General features: G+C 37.0%; 1 protein-coding gene across 4 annotated transcripts in view; it reads right to left on the reverse strand.

Annotated features, from left to right (window-relative positions):
• The window catches only part of Dlg5 (Discs large 5), a 125,686-nt gene that overhangs the window by 74,164 nt on the left and 25,060 nt on the right, over nucleotides 1-26,462 (reverse strand). For all 4 annotated transcript variants that reach the window (XM_071586502.1, XM_071586499.1, XM_071586500.1 and 1 more), the window contains exons 11-18: nucleotides 23,201-23,355; nucleotides 8,788-9,004; nucleotides 6,489-6,633; nucleotides 5,639-5,772; nucleotides 3,672-3,828; nucleotides 2,785-2,910; nucleotides 1,378-1,654; nucleotides 474-676 (exon numbers count right to left, since the gene is read on the reverse strand). In XM_071586502.1, the coding sequence (XP_071442603.1) occupies nucleotides 474-676; nucleotides 1,378-1,654; nucleotides 2,785-2,910; nucleotides 3,672-3,828; nucleotides 5,639-5,772; nucleotides 6,489-6,633; nucleotides 8,788-9,004; nucleotides 23,201-23,355 (1,414 nt within the window). The remainder of the gene's footprint in view (nucleotides 1-473; nucleotides 677-1,377; nucleotides 1,655-2,784; nucleotides 2,911-3,671; nucleotides 3,829-5,638; nucleotides 5,773-6,488; nucleotides 6,634-8,787; nucleotides 9,005-23,200; nucleotides 23,356-26,462) is intronic.

The following is a 26,462-nucleotide window of genomic DNA, read 5'->3' on the forward strand; positions in this document are numbered from 1 at the left end:
ATACATATCAGAAAATATCTAAAAATTTAAGTTAATTGAAAAAATCATTCAGTTACGAAATTTGCAACGAAAGGAAAAATGTCAGATTTTACATTTATACTGTTGAAGAATTTAAGATTTAAAAATTCGAGTCATTCTGGTGCAATACTATTCCTGAGATTTTATTGCAAATGCTACAAACTCAGATTTACCATTGTTTCTTTTTTCAAATAGAGAATATCAAAAGGACATCAATTTAACTATTATTCAGCATCAAAATCTGCACATGGACAGAAGTGTACCCATTACATCTTCCCCTGAGGTCACTATCCTCATAATGGACTTTGCATGAGAAATGGAAGATTGACATTTGGAATAGAGAAAAATTCACAATACCGTTGGTTCATCTGAAAATGAAGTTACCCATCAGTGCATAAATTAGTAGCTCCAGAAGAAAAAGAATTGTTCCAACAATGACAGCACAAATCTCTTACCTTATAAGGACCACTATCAGAAATTCCACTGCCTTGATGTTTGGCATCCGAATGCACACGCGATTGCCCTCTTGTTGAAAAGGCGAGCGCCACTTCATCGCTGGTTTGCACCGAGCGTCCTGATGAGGGCCCAGACACTACACTACAACCATCTTCAATGACGCCATAACTTGGGGAATTCCCAACCACCACACTGGCACCACCTAGAGCCAATGCACAAGTTGAACATTAATGGAGATCACATAATCCATATTTAATGAACAGTGACACATTTTCCACCTTCTCAGCTGGCCCATTTGTAATTTTTGGGTGCTTTCACTTCCTCTGGGATCGCAGTCAGCTCACGGCACCTTGTACGCAGATATAACACACTGGCCACTATCCCGAGGGGCCCTTCGGAAGAAAGGGCTACTCGAGGAAGAGAACGGGGAAGGAAAAGGTGCCTGCATACCCTGGGTGCCTTTTCTGAGAGGGCAATGTCATCATGAAATGGCAATTATTACATGTTTGTTACTACTTTAAAGTTTAACATATCCTTACAACTGGTCCATAGGAATCTCACATTTTAATTATTGGTCCAAATAAATTACTTTGTAAACTCATTCCATTATCCATGACCTAATTAGACACCAATTAAATTTAATCCTTATTCCACTTAAATTCTCCCATTAGCATTCAGTCCTATCAAATTCTCTTATTGACACGTACCTAGTTGCAACCCACTCAGCATCAAAAGAGAGAAGGGAGAGGTGCACACTATTCCAAAGATTCCCTTTCCACAAAACTTCCAACTCGTCTCAAGAGCGTGTGTTATTCTGTATAATTAGAATGGAATAATAAAAAATGTTCATGTGATGTCAAATGAGTGTACATCTGAAAAGCGAAATTGATGTTTCATAATTACCCGGAGAGACCGATCCCAGTGAGAGATGACCACTATCTGGGGTCACACTCAAGGAATGGGGATCGCCTGAGCTGCTGCGTATGTTGTGCCGAAGAGCTTGAGATGATGTTGGAGGCCCAAGTGGCGGAGGGGGTGGAAGGGATGAAGGTGGTGAGCTCATTGCAGTCCCACCAGACATTCCTTTCAAGGCCGTGATAGTCAGTACATCACCGGGCTCTTCCAAGGCAGCAGCTGCATCACTGCCACCTTGTGCTCCATCCAATATCTTTCCATTTATCTGATAAAAAAGCAGGTCAATTTGTTTTAAAAAAATTTCAAACAGTTAATTATCATAAGCTGGTATATAAACAATATCCAAAGCATCTTCTATGTTTCCAACTATGTATTGCTCTTATAGATGAAATATAGGTTTTCATAAGCCTCCAATACTAAATTTCCCTTTGATTCATGTTAATTTTTCGCTATGTAATTTGGATAAAAGGCACAGGGGTCCAGACTGACTTCAGGTGATGTCAATGGAATGAATGTTTGTGCATAAGCACATGAATCATTTATGCACTTAATCAGTATATTTCATAAAACAGTAAAATGTGTATGTATTTAAAAACCCTGGGAATGTGACATAACTTTATAGGGGAAACATGTAGTCCGTTAGCTTTACATAAGATGGACTACTGATGATTAACAAGAGAAAATATACCGTACCACCAGGAAAAACTAAATGCGTTGACTTAAGGAGTTAGTCGAAAGAATTCAGAAGGCTCATATTTGCCAGTGGCACACTTTTAAGACACAACTTGCATTTCATGGAGGCATAATAAGAATGCTGTTTACTTGTAAAATGCTTAAACCTCATTTTAAAATTTACTTACCTCGATATGCACACTACTTTCACATTTGTTATTATGTTACAAAATTTGCTTTGACTAGGTTCATGTCACAACAGCAAACAATCTTGCAGACAGGGAAGTTAAATGAAACCAAACCATAAAATTACTTTAGTTCTGGAAGAGAACTGGAAGTGGACTGGAAGCATACTTTGTCAACAATGGCTATAATGTAACGATGAATATATGTCACTTGCATTTAAGATTTTTTGATTGCTGCCAATGGCATTAATATATATACATGGGGGAAATAGTTCCCCTCCTCGAGAGGCATTCCTCCCCAGAGATGGGACATGTCTTAAATAGGAATTTCTCTTCATAAGAAATTTAAAGAGAGTAAAGAAGCCCTAAATATCTTTTCTAGGAACTTATTCACTTCTACAATTCCTTCACGATTTTATGACACAGGAAAAGACCAATTTTTTAATGTTAAAAAAATGTCCTACATAGATCAGGCAACAATATTACTTTATCATATAAATAATTATGTCATTAATAAAAAAATAAAATCAATACTCACACTTAATACCCTATCTCCAACAGCCAAGTTTCCCTCCTTGGCTGCCAGTGAGCCTGGGGTTATCTTACTGATGTACACTCCAGTCTCTAACATCAGGCCATGGTCTTTACTCGAGGGAATCTGTAACTGTCAATGATGGAATAGCAGATTCAACCAACTTGAAATGAGGGGTGTTGTACATTTAATCAGCTCATAATGTATACTCTAATGAATGCCTGATCCAGTATTTTACTGAGAGTATTTAATAACAATATGCACATTGATTATAATAATATGCAATCAGGTTTTAAATCCCAAAATGTTAAAGGGTCCTACTTAACATACATAAGTGGTTGCAGTCTTCCAAATGCTTAACAAAAAGGGAAGTTTAATGAGCATTTTTTAAACAACTGCAATGCTATTGAGTCCATTTTAGGATACATCTGCAAGTCGGACTGATACAGGTTGTATTGCGATCATTACATTTTTACTGAAAAAACTCCAGGTTTTAACAATTGTGTATCCTTGCCACTACAGAGAAGTTTGAAAAGGAACAGAAGGGTATAAAGGCTGCTTTAAGTACAAACAATGCTCACAGCACCAAATGAGCAAAAACCTACTTATCTGTTTATACCAACATAAAAAATATTTCTTTCATTTGTAAATTCCTGTTCAGAAAGGATTAGACACTAATTTGATAAAGGAGCATATATAATAGTAAATCATAATACATAATGTTTCTGTAATCTCTATCCTATTTAGTGATGGCAGAGAAACACCATCTTTTATCACATTTCTAATGAAAGAAGTAACTCATAACAAATTTTCACATCTAAGAGTGAGATGTTACTTTCAACAAAGAGTTCCTTAGAATAGAAAGAAGCAATATATAGTCACTCCATACAAACCTGAGTGGTGTACAGGCATCGTGCACCAACTCTTCTCCTTCGCACAGCAACTCCCGCCTGCCCTAAGCAGCAACCAGAGCGAATTGCTTCCATAACTGCACGACGATTTGCTTGGCTACAGTCAAGTCCATTGACACTGACAATGCAGTCATTTGGTCTAAAAAATGGAGAGGTAAGGAGTTGAATTGTCTAATTTATGAGAAAATACATTTGTTTTAAAAAAATCTAAAGCTTTCAACTTCCTTCTTCAGCCTAAAATGATAGTTTGTAATCTCAGTAACTATGAAAAATACCAGAACACACAAGGCAAACAAAATTAATGCAAAATAATGCTTCAATGTCCTTGAAAAGTTTCAACAGCTAAAATTGACACAAAGCAGAAATATAACGCACTGATGTTAATTATGCATTGCACTCTAAATGACTGCCATTTGAATTCTGACATGCATGGATTAGTTGTAAAACTTAACGTAAAATATTTTATGAAAATATAGTGAATGCTGATGGAAGCAACATGTGGTAAGGTTCCCTGAATCTGAACAATCATACAAACTCCCATTTTGAATTCCCGTACTACCAATGGAGGGAGTTACGGCCCAAAAAGGGTAATTCACCCTGTATCCATATTTCAATCATTGAATATTAATCTATTATGCTCTGTGGCCTTGGATACTGTAGGGCCCATCAAAGAGTAAACACAGTCTAAATGGTAAGGTTAACATTATTTATGAAGCTTAGGCTCATCCTTAACAGGAACATAAATGGCAAATTACCTAAGTTAACTCCATCATCTTTCAGCAGTATCGTATTCTCTCAAATATAAGATGTTTTATGCAATTATATGAAATGGAAAAATATCGCCCATATACTACCAAGAAAAAATTCTTTCATTAATTCCAAAGAAACTGCGAGAGATGCCGAAGCAGTAACTTTTAATGGAGTCATCCGCTAATGTGCATTTCAATGCAACAATTTCATTAATCCCAGCGATCAATTTGTATCATTTTTCACCATGATTAAAAGAGGTTATTACATTTGACTGGATCCAAATTGTTGAAAATAATCCATCCAATTCACAGGATATATTAAAATTGCAGTACATACATTTTTGCTGAAACTCTGTGATGGATTTCAATATGCAACTGCTTTTAATGCCGATGGCACACAGGGGCCTGCTCCAACTATTTCAGTAACCACAACTCATCTACGTGACAGAAGCACAATAAATGATATTCCCAACCAATTACACGAGTCAAGAATAAATTCCCAGGAGAGCAGAGTGCTGATGATTATATTTCTCCAGATGCACGTGACCGAGGGAAAGCATTTTTTTGGGCCGGATTATTAGCATTGTGTAGCATCATTCTTCCACTGGATTCTAATACAAATGTCATGTATAAGAGAAGGCATACTTAGAGCACTTCAGCTTAAGATGTACCAAACTTCCTGTTTTACTAAAAATTTTACAAATTTTTGTGTGCGCTTCTCTTCCGTCAGAGTTGGCCAATGCTACAAAGATTATGGAAGACAGGAGCAAGGGTGGAGGCAACTAAAAAAATAAGAATTCTCCCACAACTACTAGACTTGCTGCAGGGGTCTCAAAAGATGTGGCCTAAAAATATGCCTACAAGTGGAAGTCTCACAGGAAAAAGCAAAACATAGATAAACAAAAATACATGAAATTTTTATTTTGCATAAAATTTGTGAGGCCAAACAGAAAAAGCCTTAATAATAAGTGCCTACTTTTATTTTGTAAGTAGTAATTATCAAACAATAATCATTTTCTATTAAGAAGCTGCACTATTGTAATTAATATTTTAACATTTAAATTAAAGGCTAATTTAAATTATAAGATAACTTTTTGCTAAGGCAAACATGAGACACACATTGCACAATGTATTACACTGGAGTGTCTACTTGTAGTGACATAGTGACGAGTAACAAAAGAGCTGAATTAAAACACTTACTTTAATTTCCCATCAGCAATACTGCCTTCAGCTACAGATGAAACATAGACATGAGAATCATTTGGGTAATGAGGATCATCACGTCCTCCAACCAACTCAAAGCCTAACTCTTCCACTTCTGGAGATAAACCACTCTGTAAAAAATAAGATTTCACAAACATACACACATAAATACATCATATTCCTTAGTCTAATTCATAATTAAATTTACAGTTGTCTTCTTGGTTTAGTAAGTTTCATGATGTGAATACTAGTTCAAATTTTGCTCTTATTTAATAATTACTTCATAAATCCAAATGCAATAAAAAAATGTGGCATCAGAAAGAGGAGCCATCCAAGATGGATCTGAAAATCTAACTAGAGGTATATGATTCCAGGATCCTTGCAAGGTTGGGCCCTAGGACAGTGGGCCCAATACTCTCCTCCTGTTACCTGGTATGTTTTAATGTTTTAGTAAACTGAATTTGTGCTGAACTACACAGAGCAGCAGAGTAACACGTACAAATATGATATCACAGCAAAAGTTTATATGTGTGTGAAGAGAAGGATGAACAGATCTGTTAAACAGTCAACACTAAAAGAGAAATAAAGTATCGACAGAAATCAATACTTTATTTCCATCAAGTACAAAACTAATGCAGAAAATGAAGAAACAGTATGTTATTTAAATGATCTTTATTTATGGGCATTAGTCTTCACTTTATTCAGTCAGAAAATTAGAAGTTTAGATTGAAAAATGCAAAATGATAAAAATCATTTCTTTTTCCTTTTATGTGATTCCTTTCCAAATATTTATGGCCTCACAATACTTGGGCCCCTAAGGCACATTCAGGAAGTACACAATACTAACCAGATCAATGTCCAATGTTTCTGTCTCCCATTCACTGAGATCTGATTCCAAAACGGATTCTCTTCCATGGTCATGGCTCTCATTTACAGCATGGTGCAGTCTCTTAGATCGTGATTCCCTCTCAGCTTGAACTTCCATTTTTTCTCTGAATAAGATTAAAGAGCATCAAATACAAATAAATTAACATCTGCATACAACATAACACTATTGTTAAAGAGTAAAATGATGTCCCCAGTTCAAGATTTCATGGTATCCAGTGATTACAAGAATTTGACCATGTATCCTTCCTCAATGGCAAACAACATGCCTGCCACTTAAGTTAGACCGAGAACAAGCAACTCAAAAGCCTCTGAATTGGGACCAGATTCTTTAACAGATTTAAATTTATTTCCAATGAATTTATGTAATATCCACTAAGAGGCAACTGTATTAATCAATCAAAATATAGCAAGTGAAATGTGAAAAGTAAGCACATGAAGAATTACGCATTATCATATTTTATAAAACTTTAAGCCTACAAAATAATTATAGTGAAAGAATCATCTTGAACTCAAACCTAAATTTCATGAAAATTCAAATTAATGTGCAATTATACATTTTCATTGGTTTCCAAACCTTTCAAAAAATAAAAAATGGATTAAGTGTCGGGAGTCTCTTTATCTTCAGGTCATACTATCTCGATTAGAAATAGATATGTATGCTATGGTGAATTAAGTCGCTCAATGGCTCCATGTAAATAATTTACAACTAAATGCAAGAAAAAGAGTTAACTTGGTATTTAGTAATAGAGACCTTCAGTCAAATATTTCCATAAAAATAGGAAACCAATTGATTTCTGAGTCAGAACATACCACCTGATTGGGTTTAGAAATAGGCAACAAGTTAAGCTGGAGGTTTCAAATGGAAAAATGCAGTAAAAAATTATGTTCAGCCCTATTCCTTTAAAAAAATCTTGCCAACTATTGTAGTACAGAAATATTAATCTCAGTATACCATGGTATATTTGAGTCCATAGCTCAATATGACATCGTCTGCTAGGGGAGCTCAGCACATGGAAACAACAATAGAATACTCACACTTCAAAAACGGGCATTAAGGGTTATATTTTAACAAAATGCAAGAAAATCCTGCAGGGAGTACTTCAAACGTCACAAAATCATGACCATTCCCTGTATCTATATGTATAATGTGATTTTGTATGCCTGCACCAAAACCCCTTCACTGGTCAGAAATAGGGACGTTCACAAGTACGACATGAGGGGTAAGGATCATCTTCATAATGGCCATTGCAGAGTAGCAGCACTACAAAAAGCCCCTGAAGTTTCAGGAAGACTGCTGTTTAATCGACTTCCTGAAGAGTTAAAACGAATACTCCCCCAAGAAAATATATTCAAAAAGATGTTGAAAAATTTCTTTGTAAATAATGTTTTTTATAGCATTCAAGAGTACATAGAAAGAGCCAATGCAGGGAATTCTGTTTTTTAAAATCTTTAATACTCGTATATTTCGTGTACATTATTATTCCTATGAATTTGTATACATGTTAATGCACCTATAAATGTAATTGAATCTTAACGAAGCCCATACAATTATGTATTGTTCATGGTGAATAAATCTATCTATCTGTCATTTGACCATTGACAAGTAAATGCATCCACTGCAGTACAACGTCACTGGGGCAGAGTAATAGAGGAATGTCTCTTAAATTACCTCCAAGATGATATCATACTAACAAAGGGTATAAGTCACTGAAATACTACATTTGCAACGCAAATTTTACAAAAAGGCAGAACATAACAGTTTCAGGCTCAACTAGGTGGGATTCCTTCACGATGAGAGTAGAGAAAAATACTTTGATATTCCGCATAAAAATGCTCACTCTCACTCTAAACACTCATTCTTCATCACTCAGACCTGTGCACAAATGAGCATTGCACAAAATTAAAAAGTAAAACTACACCTTACACTAACTAATTATAAATTTGAAGGCAGTGAGATTACTTTTATTTTATTAGAAACTAAATATTTTAATAACTATTGGGGAATTAATATGGAAAATGAAGACCTTTGCAAGGTAAAAATTTAAATATCCACATGGGAGCACAGGTCTATAGACCTATTTAATGAGCAAGTAAGCAGGAACCCAAAAATTTAACATGAAAAACCATCACAAAACAAATATCAACCAAATATTCATGAATAAAGTTGCATTGTATAACACCAAGATTCAGTTTCACCGAGAGGGTCATATTTTAGCGATATTTTTAGAAATGATGTTAACTCTCCAAAATTCACTTACTTAAGTTCCTTCAACTCTTTGGACGCTTCATTCCTCTGCTTTTTAATGTCATCAGAATCCCTGAGGGCCTCTGCTAAGTCCGATACAGCACGATCACGCTCCTTCCTCAACCTATCACACAGTGTCCTTATACTCTCCCTTTCCAAGACAATTTTATCTCTTTCAGAGAAAGCCCAGTCTCTTCTTCGCTTTGAAACTTCAGCTTCCTGGGTGGCTTCTGCAATAAAAATCAAATATTCATTGAAAACATTTATACCATATTCATTCAAGATGACTAAAAGGAAGTGTAAGACATTAACCATACTGACATAAAGAAAAATTAATGATAAAACTATCAATTAAAAAGCACAATTACAAAATTATGCCAAAACAAGGTTAAATGTTCACTTCCTTTTATTAGGAAATTAATTAATAATACACATTAAGTGCACAAGTGAACTTATGGCAAAAGCTAACAGAATATGCTTCATTAGTTGTGCAAATGGTGAGATGCAGATGCAGTATTTAACAGCAAGCATGAGAAGCATATTGTTTAGCTTGGCTCACTTAACAAAACACTCACTACAGTACGAAGGGCATTGATGGTGGTTTCTATCAACATCGATTTCCACCCATCATGACAAGTTGACAGTAAACACATAGGGTCACATGTTCAAATCTTCAATGCTGAAATCATTAATACAGCTCTAAAATCACTAGGCAAAAATAATGTATGGAATGAAATTAACTAGAGAGAAACAGATCCATGCTAGAGAAATAAAATATTAGCACAAATTCAAATGCCTGCGGCAACATTACCTAAGGATAAACAACAAGACCCTATGAAATTTTAATGCTTTTTCTCACTGAAAATAACTTTTACTTGAAAATTATTATTATTTCGGTGACTGAACAATAAAAATTATATACCCTAACCATACATTAAAATTCATCAAACATAATGACTAAATGATATGGATCATAAATTGAATTTGCACTAGTTACATAAGAAATCTCTTAAATTACTTAATCAAGCCACAGAAGAATGTGGGATAGAACCTTGCCATAGGAAATCTCTCAGTACTGAAAGAAACCAATTTGTCAAATCAAAGTATTATGACAACAAGTTCACCTTATTTGAGACATATGAGGCCAATTCTGTGTGGAAATCCATTTGTAAAGCTCGAAGAAAGAGCCAAAAAGACTATGCCTTTCCACAGGATAGAATTTATTGCTGTCAGCTAGCTTTACTACACTGTCGTATCATTTCGACTTAATAGAACATGCTTTAGGGGCTTGCTTTCCAAGCATATCTTGAGGTAGTCTAATAACTTTTATGTCACCATCCTCTATATTTATATGCTTTCCAGTATATTTAACAATATTTGTTTGTATTTTAAATTTTAGTAAGAATTTCAAGAGCAACATTATATTTCTATCCAATACCAAAGTCAATTTTTCCAGTATATTAGACACACATTAGAAATAGAAGTACCCTCACATATAGCTTATAACATTGCCATTGGACCTTAGACCAATTCAAGTTATTATATGCAATTAAAAACAAATATTTTCTTAAGCATTCAAGTAGTAGTGGTATTTAGGGGAAGCGACCGACTGCTGAGGTCATTTGCGCCATCGGGGATGGACAGGAAAGGATGAAGGGTGGAGAGAAACCTGGCGTCGGCATTAGCCTACTCCTTACGAAAGGTGCCAAGGGGTCCGCAGCTTAACGTCCCATCCGATGGACGGCGTACTCACTCAAAGTGCCCTCCACAAAGCACCAGTATTCGATCAATATTAATATTGATTGAATACTGGTGCTGGTTTATCAATATTAATAAAACAAAGGTTATGCGATTTTCTAGAAAGAAAAAGGCTAAGCTAAACATTAAAGTAGGAGGGCAAAAACTAGAGCAGGTAGAAGAGTTTACGTATCTCGGTAGTGTTTTGGACCAACACGGTCAAAGTAGTAGGGACGTAAGGAGAAGAATTGCGCTAGGCAAAGAGGCTTTCACAAGGAGGAGGGAGTTGATGACAGGGACGTTGAGTAAGGATGTTAAGAAAAGACTCGTAAAAACTTTGATATGGAGCGTAGCTATGCACGGTGCGGAAACGTGGTCATTGAAGCAGGAGGGTAGACGTAGACTGGAGGCTTTTGCAATGAGGGTGTGGAGAAGAATGGAGAAGGTGAAATGGACAGAGAAGAAAACAAATGAGGAAGTACTTGGTATGGTGAGCGAAGAGAGGGGTTTGTTGGGAGAAATCCTATGGAGGCAGGGAAAGTGGCTGAAGGGGGTATTGACCGGCAGTGGGATGTTGAAGACTGTAATTGAGGGGAGAATGTTAGGCAAACGAGGAAAGGGAAGGAACAGGATAGGGATGTTGGATGGGATGAAGGAGGAAGAAAGTACTCAGAGCTGAAGAGGGACCTAATGTAAAGTAGGATGTTGTGTTTTGCTAGGATTCACAAAATATTTATTTAGGAGCTGTGTCCATATCCTAGCACTGCGTCTTCCACCATGTTTCTTTTGCTTTATTTGTTGCCCGCCTCAATTTATTGTTCAATTCTTTGTACTTCATTTTGCCTAATTCTGTATTTACATTCTTCCATTTTCGCCGCTCATCCATCTTTGTAATCATCTCATCAGTGATCCATGGTTTCCTAGTTCTTTTAGCGTTAACGGTTCCAATAGTGTCTTCTGCGGCTTTAGACAACCCTTTCTTGATCATTTCCCATTTTTCTTCGATAGTACTAAGCATCCTCCATGATTTCCTCTACCGCCTGTTTGTATTCCTTCCTTTTCAAACCATTTAAAGCTTCTACATTCCATTTTCTCCAACTCTCCGCCCCTGCCTTATCTTTTTGAAACAGACGCTACATTTCATAACAACTAAATTGTGGTCAGAGTCCGCATCCACTCCCGGGAAGCTGTGCGAATTTATCACACTGTTCCTAAACCTGTGTCTAACCAGGATATAATCTAGCTGATACCTTTCTGAGTCACCTGGCATTTTCCATGTATACCTGCGTCTTTTGTGGTGTCTAAACCAAGTGTTGGTGATGACTAACCCCTGTCTCCTGCAGAACTCAACTGCTTTCTCCCCACGGTCATTCCTCGTCCCTAAACCGTAGTCCCCGACCTCATCACCATCTCTTCCCTTGCCTACCGTCGCATTCCAATCCCCCATCACTATCAAATGTTTCCCTGCAGGAACACACGCGATTATGTCCTCTAACTGATCATATATCCTATCGACCTCTTCTTCCTTATGGTTGCTCGGTGGCATGTATACCTGAATAATAACCAAGTTCGTCGGTTCTGCTTTTATCTCTATTAGTAATAATCTATCCCTTACCTGCTCTATGTCGACTACGCTTCTTCCTACCTCTTCATTGAATACTATGACAACCCCTCTTTGGCTTTCGTCCCCGCCGCTGTATATTATTCTATAGTTATCACTCCAGTAATCCCTGCTTTCTTTCCATCTCACCTCGCATAGACCTAAAATATCTATATTTCCCCTTTCCATCTCTCGATTAACATTCTCCAATTTCCCTGTCCTCAACATTGTCCTAACATTCCAGGTCCCTATTCTAACTAATTTGGTCTTCATCACCTGCGTCCTCTGTCCTGCTGCTGCTGGTTTTCCCTTGCAAGGGTTTCGTGGGATGACGACCGTGGAAGCCTTGCCTCCCCCGCTGCCGGGCACGACACACGGCCGATTAGGCCGAGCCCCGTGGTTGCCAGGACTCAAAATATCTCTATTGTCCATCATATTTTTCTAGGGAATGATAATTGAGGTGGTTTCCCGTTGCCTTCCTCAATAGTGTTTTTAACGTGACACCATCACTTACTGGCCGCCTCACTGATTAACAGACGCTGCGTGGACTACCTTTCATCTGGCTCCTAACCTTCAACCTATCTGGTACGGGTGACCCTACCAGGAGCAATAATTATTACTCCCGCCAGCACCGCTCTAGGGGCCAATCGGAACGCACAAGCCCTTCCACCATGTCAAGGTTGTAGTCCGAGGAGGGGTATAGGTATAGGTATATATATATATATATATATATATATATATATATATTTATACATACCTAATATTGCTAACTTATTCACTATATATACTAAGAAATATGGAATTCAACAGATAAAAATAAAACATGCAAATTACAAGAATGCTATTACAGGCACAGGATAACTTTATTCATTATTTTTGGTGCAGGCACATGCTGTTAAACACTAAGGAATTAGTTAAATAGAGGAGCACCTTCACTAGAAGATATGGAAGTCTTACTCTGGTTAATGGTCCACACAACTAGGTGAAAGAGTTCAGAACAATTAGTTCATACCATTTAGACTCAATAAGCGATTGCAATACACATTATTAATGACTTCTATATGACTCTCAGCTAAGGGCCAGAGGAATGTAGGAAGTGTCATCAGCATACAAATATGACCCAAGAATCCAATTGCTTATGATGCAAGGACAAGGCCCATCACCAATAATCAATTTAGCAAAGTACTTCTCATTATTTTAATCAAGTAAGAACTGAGGGCTACCCAGTACATCAGTGATAAGTGTGTTGCAAGGCGTGCTCACACCTGCAGCCAATACCTCTCACACCCTCTTTTAATGAGACAGACCATTCCTGGAGTTTACCTACACATTAAGTGCAGTTAATAACATACTTAATTGAGTGAAACTCCATTCTTACCTGGCTTACCCATGAAGCTCCCAAAGTTTTATTGTGAATTCACATGGTACATTACAGAAAATTTATTTAACATGGCTTTCACAAATACTTTTCAATTAAAATTGATTTGTATGGTTTCCAAATTGAGTAATCTTCCGGGTGGAGCGGTGAAAGATAAAAAAACAAAAATGCATCAAGCAGTCCCCTGTCACTCTCAATGCCATGCAGCATTAATGTTTTGTGACCTAATATGACCTCCTTCCATTGCGCATGAGAGTCCGGATCAGGATTTTTTAAGGTGCAGATGCAGAAATAAGTGAAGAGTAGAAGAAAGTGGGTTGTTCAATAACTCCTGAGAAAACCCAAGAAATAACACTAAAAAATATTGGGAAAGGTTTGAATTTCCTAAGCCTCATCTTCTGTATTTACTGCTGTTAAGTTTCACGGATATCCACCACATGGTTTTATTTTCATTGTCGTTTGGAGTTACTAACTTTTTATTAAATAACATTACTGAAATTAATTATTGTCATTAAATACTTAACTGAAAAGGCCAAACACCAAAGGAGATCAAGCCAAGCTTGTTGAAGTTAATGGCACATCAGTTCCTGAGTATAAATATTCGATTTAATTTGGAATTTTTAGGATGTATTTCTAAGGAAATATTAAAACTTTCTTGCTTACTACTGACTAAAAATAGAGATATTATTAAAATTTGCAATAAAGGCAACAATTTTGTACATGTGATGCAGGGAAAAATACTTATTGTATGTATATTTCTGGCGAATTGGCTTGCACTTATAGGTCAAAGTTATACCCAAGTAGCCCGGCCCAGTCCATTCGATGCAGGCTGATTTTGGAGCACATTTTAGAGTGAGAAAATGGGTGTTTTATGGGTCGGGAAATATGGTACTTGCAAAAAAGACAAATGGAAAACGCAGAGTATTAGGCATCATTATTGCAATGGTTGAGCGAATAAATCAAGAAAAAAGTCCTCAATGGGAAAAGAAATAAATTCTCTTCCATCAATGCATTGATGACCAGCAGAGTTTGAAAGGCAAAAATTATGGAATTGTATTTTGAACTATTACAACTTCTACTATGTTCACCAGATTTAGCCCCCAGGGACTTTTTTATTTCCAAACTTGAAAAAATAGCTCGGCTAAAAATGATTCACACCAGACGAAGAGGTCATTGCCAACGCAGATGCCTATTTTGAGGACCTGAAATTCTACTTTTTGGATGGCTTAAAAAAGTGGGAGAAAAGCTGGGAAAAGTATATCGAGCCAAAAAGGAGATTCTGCTTAAAAAATATCTGGTTTATATACATTTTTTTCTATTTTTTCCTAAGGATTTGTTGAATGACTCGCGTACAATATACACATACAACATACACATACAAGTACCTGTTGTACTTTGGATGATTAATTCTAGGGTATATCAGTTAAGGTTAACATGATGAATTTGGGGCTGCATGTAGGAAGGACGCTCCACTAGATAGGATGAATCAGCTCATGTCAGTCTGCCAATTGGCACTCCTCCTGAATAGAGTGCTAACGTCCACTCACACTCTGCCCATAGAAGGGTTAGGGCCAATCTAAGGGCACTGAACTTTGGTAAGATATACAATGACATATCCAGAACAAGCATTCCAAATTGCTTCATCCAATTCATGATTCATCTGGAGTAAAATTTTGGAATTCTACTAAAAGTCAATTGAAAAATGATGTCGATTTGGCTATAACTTTGTAGTTGAAAAATAATAGCAAACAACTCTCATAAACCTCACCTTGATGAGAAGTGGAAACATCATTACATAACTAATTTGTAAGCATTTTAATTAGTGTTTTCTCCATTAACATCAAAGACAATAGAGCCAAAGCAAGAGTTAAGTCATTGACCTTCTTTTGGAGAAAATTTCATTTATGGATCTTAAATTGATTTCTTAAGACCTTGCTTCAACTTGTACTTAAATGTTGAAGTAGGTATTTTAGACCTGTCAATCATGGTGGTAATTGGCAGTGCAGGAGGTGATGGAAAAGGATGGAAGGCTGAAGGAGAAAGTTTACATCAAAGATTATGTGCAGTTACGTTACAGCTGGGTCTCTCCCTGATGGTGTGCATGCTAATGTCTTTGCTCCACTATTTCTTACAGGTGCTAGAATCCATCCAAATATTCCCTCACACTAGCACTGTCTTAACTAAAATAGTTTGGAAGAAAGGCCTATAGAGTCTTTATGGATTATAAACATAGGGTGATGGGTCAGCCTACATTCTCTGATTTCTGATTCCTCATTTCTAGGCCAAGAACAGGGAATCAGGATTAAGTTCTTCAAAAGATGAGTATCAATTCCCATTCCGGGGAGCATTTTGGTGCTCTTCCTCTGGGATACATTGCTGCCTGAAATCTATTCTGGTTCTCATATGGTTGGGCTTCAAATCTCTCTTGTGGAAGCTCTGAAATGAGCATACTAACAATCTTTCAAATGCATTGAGCAGAGGAGGTCAAAATGGAACTACAATCTGAAGCAGTGGAAGGACTCTGTGCTTCAAGTGCCTTTAGGTGTCAGCACATTCGATTGCTACTCCATTTTTGCATTCTCACTAAAAAGCACAGGAATCCCTGAATGTGGAACCTCATATTTTCCCCACTATTTGCATCACTTTGCGCCAGAGTAAAAAAATTTCACATTCTAAAACAGTCACTTATGCACATCAGTGTGTATGAAAAAACTTTTGACTTTGTTTCATAAATGTAAGAGGTCTGTTCAAAAGGTTCCCTAACTCTTTGAATAGTGCACCTCCAGTTGGTTATTTTTTAAACTGCTTGAATGCATTGTGTCCGCAGAACTTTCCAAATTAACCACCTTCAACCACTTTGTTGATATCTTGTTTTTGTTGATTAGTTACGTTTATGTGAAAGGGTGTTTGTGGGGTGTGGTGAAAAATGGGACGCGTGGAAATGAGCCACTGGAGGGAGCAGCATTGTTCCGTGAAATTATGTGTGACACTTGGCAAATCCTTCATGGAAATATTTTGAGATGATAAGCACGGTTTGCGATGAGAATGCTATGAGACGTACTGCAAGCTATGAGTGGTTTACCCGGTTCAAAAAGGGGCAGCAATCAGAGAAAGATGATAAGCATTCTGGAAGGCCATTGACATTGATCGATGACCCCACATTGAGAAAAGTGAACAATCTCATTTGTGCAAATCGAGTTTTGACTGTCGGAGAACTTGTAGCAGGGTGTGGCATCTCAATTGGTTTGTGCCATGTAATTCTGACTGAAAAATTGAGGTTGCATCAAGTCACCACCAAATTCATGCCTCGCCCGATGACTGCAGGCCAGCACCAACAGAGTTAAAGTCTGTCGGGAATTGTTAATTCGAGCTGAAGAGGATGACACGTGGATCCTGGTCCAGGATCATTACAGGTGATGAGTCATGGGTTTCTCAATGTGAAATTGAAACAAAATAGCATTCTTCACAATGGCTTGATGAAACATCCCCATCCCAAAAAAGTATAACAAGTTGGCTCCAATATCAAGGTGATGGTGACTGTTTTTTTGGATGCAAAGGGGGTTCGGCATCACAAATACCAACCTGAAGGCCATCCAGTCAACACGGGAGTGCTACCTGCAGGTTATGAAATTCTTAGGAGAGAGACTCGGAGGAGTGGCCAGTGGTTGTCCCCACGACAACATGCTGGCTCATTCATCTCCCAGAACTACGAAGATTTCTCAGCCAAAAACTAGACTGCTGTGCTTCCTTACACACCAGGTGACTTATGCGACCCCATGTGATTCATTCCAGTTGCCCAAACTAAAAACCCTACTCAAAGGAAAAAGATTTACCACCATTCCAGAGACATGGGAAATTTTGATGAAGAAGCTTATGAGCATTCTGGAAGAAGCATTACAGGACGGTTTCAAAAAGTGGAAATACCATTGGGGTAAGTGTATACATTGGGGCGGAGACTAATTTGAAGGGGACCCTGACCAATAATTTCCTAGTGAGATATTTTTTGGGATAAAAAAGTTTGGTAACTTTTGGTACAGACCTTGTACACCTAAAAAAAGATAAGATAGATTCGTAATATGATCCGCTCTAGCAAAGAATTTGAATATGGTTGGCATTATTCATATAAATGCGAACTACTTGAACTCATACCTGCAATTAAATGAGTACGACAAGGGGTTAGCTACGTAATTCATGCATTGTAACAAAACCTTAGGGAGGCTACTCATATTGCACATGAATTGAAAATATGAGGAATTATAAGGAATGGTGAAAATGAAGGCCAGTTGTTATTTGTGATAATGATTATCCTATAGGCAATGACTTAAGAAATTAAGCAAATAAAAATGAAAATTTTCCTTTTCCCACTATTTGCATTATCCTGCATTTTATAATTTTTTCTGGCAAAGTAATTTTAAAAAGCTAATTTTCTCCAGTAAACTGCAAATAATGAGTTTTACTGCATTCATATGCAAACAGGGTGGAATTGGAAATATACCCATATGCTAACGGATGTGGGTGATACCTAATTTCAATTAATTTATTGCTTGAACCTCTGGGCCATTCAACTTGCTCACAAATCAAAGCTTTTTAAGTTCCCCAAATGTATCCCCACCCACTAAACCAATTGATTACTTTGGCTCAGTTTAATTGCGGTAAGGTCACCCCTACTCTGGATCGGTAGATGATGGGAGACATCAAATTAGCTTCAAAACTGCCATCAATAGACAATAAAAACCTTGAACTTTTTGTTTCAGATTCAGTCTCATTTTAAACGGAGCCAATCAGGACTTTCAGGCTGATGATTTCATTTGCTTCTCAGGGACACTTTTTTGATTCATTGAAATTAATGGGTACATATTGGCGACTGCCAGCTTGCCGGTCACTTTAATTGCGGTAATGATAAATGCAAGGAGTTTGATGTGATTTTTGCCCTTCTATGCAGGGCAGTTGGCCAGTAAGTAGTTGAATGCGATCATGAAATCATAGCAAGCTGTTAAGTAAGCATCTAACCTGAAACCTTGGTTTCCCCCAGAGGTTTGAAATCAAATGAGCAACATAAAATTAAATTTATGTATTCATGGCCAAAAAGACTGTCCAGAGTTAATTGTTAAAAATACAGTCAAACCCCATACTGGTATTATCAGAATTTATGTTTTCCTGCAATTTACAACACTTATATCTCGTCCCATAAAATTTCCTCTTTTCCCATCATATGTGGAACTTTGCATTTATATCATTTCATTTTCCGTTTTGCCACTAGTTGTATCACTGTCCATTGGATTTTGAAAAATTAGGTGGGAGCCCACTGAACTTAAATTTTAAAGAGTGGACAAACGATTTGAGAGGATGAAGAACTTTTTTCAAGATGGCGGCCGCTTACTTTGCAAGCCAGTGTAGCTCCTGCAATATTTCCCTTAATTCTACAGATAAAGTAATTAATTGCGACTTATGTTCACGCTTTTTTCATTCCAAATGCACTAATCTGAATGATCTCTTTTTGAAAGCCGTATTTGAATGTAGAGATATTTTTTGGAAATGTTTTTCCTGTCGTGCTAATAAGCTTGCACTATCTAACATGGCGTCCGATATCGACATGCTGAAACAGGAAATGAGCATTTTAAAAGATTCTCTCGCAACGAAAAAGGCTACTAACGTGTGTAAGGGTGTATCATTTGCGAAAACCGTAAAAGTCAACCCAGAGAAAGACTTTGCTTCAGATAAATCGACCTCCAATCGGACTAAATTTAGCAGTGACTTGATAGGGCAACAGGTGCCGATCTCGAAAAATGTTTGTGTTACTCCCTCAATCACTACCGTGCTACCTCATATTGCTGACGAGAAATGTGAGAAAGGTGGTGTAGAAGAACTTTCTGCAGAAGGAGACGATGGATTTGTTACTGTGAGCCACAAACGTAGGCGCCGTAAATCGCCAATCATCGGAACATCTACGAAAGAATGCTCTCTTTCGGGGATCCCTCGTCTTTCCCATCTCCATGTGTGGAACTTCACCTCCGATACAACAGTTACCCAGTTGAGAAACTATGTAAAAGATGAAATCCCGGAGATTGATACCTCAACGGAACTGGTGATCGAACAACTTAAGGTAACGCGCGGAAATTATACATCGTTTCGGGTATCCATACGCCAAGATTTTCGCGATACCCTCAGTAATGCCGCCTTTTGGCCTAAAAATGTGTTCGTGGGAAATTTTTCTTTTTTGAAGCCACGCCTCCCTCCAGCGCCGGAAGGATAACACGTTATTTGAAGCTCTTGCACATAAACATTCAGTGCATACGTAATAAATTACTGGACCTCGAGGTTCTAGTAAACGAGTACCAACCCCATGTGATCTGTGTCAACGAACATTGGTTAAATGCGAGTGAACTAGACTCTCTTCATGTGCCTGGGTATGTCATCGCTAGTGCCTTTTGCCGGACTGTTCACAAAAATGGTGGTGTTTTAATCCTACTGTCTGAATGTTTTTCCCATATTCCCATTGGTTACCCGTACGAATTTCTCAATGAAGAACAATCATTTGAATGCTGTGTTTCCTGCTTCAAAATGGATACTACTGTTTTTTATGTACTGTCTATTTATCGTTCGCCGAAGAGTGACTTTTGCGTTTTCCTGACCAAACTGACGAAACTCTTGGAAATAATCCATAGGTCAATCCATGAGCCTTGCATAATAATTACAGGTGACTTTAATTGTAATTTTATGGCCGATTCTAAAGCTAAAAAGGAATTCATGGATTTACTGACGTCATTCAACATCAATGCTACCAACAGTGAACCTACTAGAGTGAGTGCTAGTTCGCAAACAGTTTTAGATAATGTACTAACTAATATCGACCTTGATCTAGTACAAACAAATACCATTAATGCCCACATATCTGATCACTACCCACTTCTTTCTACAATTGCTGTGTCTACATCCAAAGAAAGTAAAAAATACTACAAAAGGTATTTCTCTGATCAGAATATGATCGCCTTTTGTGACTTATTAAATTCCCATGACTGGTCCGATTTGTTTTCCTTTAAGTCCTTCGACCTTAGCTTTGAATACTTCTATTCCACCTATCTACATTACTTTGAAATCTGCTTTCCCCGTGTCCTGAAGCATACAAAAAACAAAAGCTCTTCTGTTAACTACAAAAGTCAGTGGGTCTCTGATGAAATTCGTTGGCTTTCAAAGAAAATGAAAGACGCCGCAGTGTATTACAAAAGTAAATCAAATCCAGCAGATCGCCTAGAATACTCAGTACTCAAGAAAAGTTATCGCCAAACCTTACAGCATGCCAAAAAATCTTTCAACAACCTTAGACTTACCAATGCAGACAATAAATCTAGAGAGATTTGGAAAATTATTAACGAATCAAAGGGTCGACATCATGTACAAGATCTTCAACTGCAGGACTCCGCTGGTAATGCCATACCAGATTAGTCTAAAATGGCCTCCATCCTGAATGATTTCTATCTATCCCATCAAAATCCCACAGTTTCAGTCAATCCAGCAAATTATTCTCATATTCCTAACTCATGCAATTCATTATATATATTCCCATGTTCAGCCAGGGAACTGACCAACGTAATCAATAAATTACCTAACAAATTTAGTCCTGGATTAGATGACATCCCAGGGATAGTCATAAAAAGGTCGTTTAATGCTATTAAGGATCAGCTGCTGTTCTTAATTAATGAATCCTTAAAAACTGGAATTTTCCCGAGCCCTCTTAAATCAGCAAAAATTGTGCCAATATACAAAGGGAAAGGTTGCAAAATGGCAATGAATTCTTATAGACCAATATCCCTGTTAAACCAGCTGGGGAAAATATTTGAAATAGTTTTTTATCAACGTCTTGTATCATATCTTGAGACATATAAGCTATTATCCACATCTCAACATGGATTTAGGAAAACAAGGTCCACTACAACAGCCACATATCACATGGTGAATCAAATACTTTCAGGATTGGATAATAGAACTGAAACTCTAGGATTATTTTTCGATTTCAGTAAAGCTTTTGACTTCGTCAATCATCAGTTACTCCTATATAAACTGAAATGCTATGGTATAAGAGGCACGCCCTACAAATGGATTGAATCTTATCTAAGTGAACGGCATCAGTATGTTGAGCTCTCAAGTAATGGCTCCAAATTTGTTTCCCCTGGTAGAGAAGTAACACTGGGTGTTCCCCAGGGTTCTGTACTTGGTCCTATTTTATTTTTAATCTATATCAATGATCTCCCAGACAATCTTAAGCTCATTAAGGGGATAGACCCAATACTGTATGCTGATGATACAAATATCATTGTATCAGCCTCCTCAGTAAACAGCTTGACAGAAAGAGCAGCCGAAGTAGCTCAGTTTTTCAATGCATGGTGTCTTCATAACTTTCTAAAGCCCAATTTAAATAAGTCCAGCCTGATTTATTTTTCGAATAAAAAGAAAGTTTCATCTGCAATCTCAGTAGATGTAGAAGGTGTGAGCATTCCCCAAAATTCCAGTACCCAATTCCTGGGAGTAATCCTACAGAAAAACATGTCTTGGGAGGAACATATTTTCAAATTACGCAGCAAGTTAAGCTCCCTATGCTTCCTTATTAGAAATATTAGGTATTCTGTAAATTTAGAGGTCCTTCTATCCATTTACTATGGTGAATTTTACTCTCGTGTTACTTTCAGTATCCTCTTCTGGGGTTCCTCTCCCCATGCGGGCATAATCTTCAAAATCCAAAAGAGGATTATACGCATTATGAGCAATGCTCCTTGCGATGCACCATGTAAACCTCTCTTCAAAAGACTTTGTTTATTACCAGTACCTTGCATATATATATTTAATGTCATCTTACATGCAAAGGGTAATATTTCCCATTATAAGTCCAACCACAATTACCATAGTCACTACACAAGGACCTGCAATGACCTGCACCAACCATTTGTCAGGACACACAATACTGCCCATGGGCCCAAAGCAATGGGCTTAAGGTTATTCAATAAACTTCCCCATGAAATCAAATATGAAACAAAAGTACCTGTTTTCAAGAAAAAGCTGTTTAACCTTTTAAAAAATAATATGTTCTATTCTGTAAATGAATACCTTGAATTGTCGCAATGCATCAATTCCGGCTTAAACAATTGATATGTAATTATACTAGTGTATTGGTATGTATACATATATATATATATATATATATATATATATATATATATATATATATATATATATTTATATATTGTATCTCTTCTATTGTGAAATTGTGAAAATTATATTTGACGTGTCCTATATTTGTGTATGTATGAATATGCAACAAATCTCCGGACAAATAAATGTATTATTATTATTATTATTATGTCTTTTATGCAGGAGGCCACTCCAGGGGTAAATGGTAAGAAAATAACACCTTTGCATTTAACATATTTCTCGTCAACACATTTAAGTGACCGCATTTAAAAAAATTCTCATAAGGAACCTTGCAGGGACCGTGGGTGAGTGGTTATGACCGAATAATTGAGAATCCATCTCAGTACAAATTACCATGTCTTCATCATCAAAGGATACAATCTTCATGCATCTCCATCACTTTTCATTGATGCATAAGAAGTTATTTTAAAGTTTTGTAGATGACAATAACATTTTCTGAGACTTACCAATTAGGAATACAAGGAAACAATTGAAATTTATTAAATGAAGACTGTACTTAACACTTACCCTGTAGTTCTGCTTGTAGTTTCTCAACCTGCTTCTGAAGCCGATCTATTTCTTGGTTTGCTTGATCTAAATTGTCCATCCTCTCTTTTTGAGATTTACCATAGATGTCCCTTGTGCTAGTGGAGACTTCAGCTTGCTCCTTCCTCAAGTTATCCCTGAGAAAATTAATCAAAATTTATAATGATTTTAGATATCTATTTATATAGAACCTGGTAGTTTACCACAGTTATTATTTCCTTAATCAAAGAAATATAGCCCCTTGGAAATAAAAACAACTCCATTGAAACACTGAAACTTCTTTTTAGAATTGAAAACAAAAAATAAGGCTGTAAAAAAACCAATGCTGGGAACTAGGGCCGCAGGGAGATGAATTCAAAAGGACTTAACTGATTTAGCACCCTGCAGCTCAATACTATGGCTTAGCTTCTCATTCTGATTAAACACACTTCAAAGATTTTATGCAAGCCTTCAAAAGTGAAATCATATTTGTGTGTAGCACATGAGAATATTTAGTGCACGCAGGTTTTGAATAGGCTGTGAAATAGCAACTCATCTTATTTTTATCCCAACAACGTTTAAAACAATTGCTCTTTGCAAAGTACTGTATACTACAAGATTTAGCACTTCTTGTGAGAAATAAATTTCAATTGAAAAAATAAATGAAAAACCCCAAAGAAGAAGAACTGCCTTTGAAGGAATGCAATGAAAAAAGAAACATTTCTTAGGACACAGGGTTTCACTCATAGCACCAAATGCACCCTTGCTTGATACTCGAGAAACCCTTCCAATTCTTTCAGCAGTTTCATGAATTGAACTCTCCAAATATAAAAAATTCAGGAGACCAATAAGCCAGGTCAATTCTTTTACATTGACATTAAGATGTTTGGACGAGAATAAAAGAAAAATCATTAAGTTTGCAAGGCAGAATTGAGCTGGCAAAGATAACAGCATTGGTTGCATTTGCTTTAGCCTCTTCTCAGATTTCCCCACAAATGATCAAAGAAAGAAGAGGTTCTCGCCAGAAAAGTTTCTTGCATATTTAAAGTCCTTCAACTCAAAATTCAAGTAAAATTCATGAGTGAAAATGAAGAAAAGAATCCCTGAATTTCCTCAACTCCTCCATTTCTAAAGGCAAAGATAGATTAGATTACTGCATTTTTCGGAAAGAAATGTACATGGAACAATTTACTCTAAATCAAGGCATTGCTTCACCCAAAAGCTTTCGGTGTGTCGTGCAGCGATCCACCAATTAGCCTCCACCCTATGTCGGATTCAAATGCAAATAAGGAGCTAGACATAATTAAAATGATAGCAGTCAAGAATGACCACCCAGAATAATTAATAAATACACTTTAGTGTAGGAAACTTACCAAAATAGCCATAAAAAATATTTACAAACCCAAAAATATTTAAACATCCCCTCCCTTCCCAGCTACATCCAAACACTTTTGACCTTCTTTTTAACCATTCACCTTACATTCTGTATTTTCCTTGCATTCAATACCTCTGTTCAAAGACCACCACTCACACAAACCAAAGCCTGTTGCTTCAATGAGATTTTTCCACCATTCAGGGGTTGAAAATTGTCATAAACATAAGTTTACCCCAGCTCCTGGGAATTAAACTGGCCTGTCTGCACCCATTATTGTTTGGCTATCACCGAAAAGGGAAAAATATAGTCACTGAAGATAATGACCACCTCCACGTGGAAAATGCCTCCCTCTTCACAGTGTTGGAGAGCATGATCCTCTCCACAGGGGTTCTATTCAGCAATTTTGGTAACTCACCAAGAAAATCATTAGGGGTGAATGAGTGATTCCTTTCAAAATATGGACTAACCATATTTCACTTCACCAATGGCATTTCACTTTGGGTGGCGGCACAAGAATTATCAACAAATCAAATTTGCACGAGTTAAGAGCAGAGGGTTATTGAAAAATGAGATTAAAGGCAAATTGGAAAAAAAATGAATTATTTAAGAGCGGGAAAACAGATAAAAAGAATTTCGAAATTTATAGTTAGTACCGATTTAACAACAGAAACAACGGTAGAAAACTGTGGAGTGAACAGAAAGCAGCCAGAAAAATTCAAAAGAGTCAACAGGGCAGTTCTGGAGGTATGTTGCACAAACTAAATACACTCAAGTCAGTCATATCTTCACTAAAGAAAAGTCCTTGCAAATTGATTCTAAATTAGGAGCTGACGATTTCAAAAACCACAAAAAGCATCATGTGAACCTAATAAAGGAGAAAGTGGACTGTTTTCCCACCCCCTGCCATCTTAATTCTTGACACTGAAGATGGAGGACTGGAAAGCTACACAAAGAATGTTAGACTGCATGTTTTTAAGTTAAGTCCTGATGGAAAACAAGAGAATCTCTGGTGATTTGAAAATCTCTTCAGCTGAGGTGCTTCAAAACACTGATATAATGAAGCTGGTTGTGTCTTGGCACTAAAGTAAGAAGGTGAGAATGACTTCTATCATTTCTTAAGATTGGTTATGAGGCATGGACACAGAGCTGAGACAGTAAAATTATAGCATTCTCATTTTTCTTGACAATGCTGTTCTTCACACTCTTCAGCTCAAGCAGAGCAATGTTCTTCTTCCATTGTTCTCACCCAGTACAACTGCAAAGCTACAATCTCTGAACCCAGTTAAAATACAGAGAGTGAATGATTCAGCATTTGATTTCATGGATGAATGAAATTGCCACTGCAGTGAAGAGAAATTGCTTTCAGTGAAGAGAATAACTGTGAGCGACACCATATTATGAGTGATTTCTGCATGAAAGAAATGCTTGCTGCAGGTTAGGTTCTTTCAATTGTGTGGTTTCTCCAAACCCATTAATGAAAATATTTAAGGGATATCAGGAGATGAGGAAGCATTGGCTCCAGCGGCACAGTTTGAGTACAACCAAAAATGTCAGAGGAGGAATGTCTTACTGACCATTATGGCAACTTACATGATGATTGAGAGGATTCTGTACTTCATGATGCAAATGGTAAAATATTTTTATTGACCAATACTGAATCATTATTTAAAAAGCAAATATTATACATATTTTTGTCTCACTTCTAACTGGCATTTTTAATAAAGAACCGGAGACATCAACAAAGACAATGATGAAGCATCGAGATACAACGCATTTATTCAGACTTAGTGAAACAGACTATGGACCAAATTTTGACTGCTCAAAAGCCACTTGCAAAGATGTAAATGTGTGATAATTCAAAGAAAAGAACCAATTATAGAGGAGAGAAAT

The sequence above is a fragment of the Hetaerina americana genome, unplaced genomic scaffold, assembly GCF_022747635.1.
Source record: "Hetaerina americana unplaced genomic scaffold, ioHetAmer1.1.p SCAF_23, whole genome shotgun sequence".
NCBI classification, from domain to species: Eukaryota; Metazoa; Arthropoda; class Insecta; order Odonata; family Calopterygidae; genus Hetaerina; species Hetaerina americana.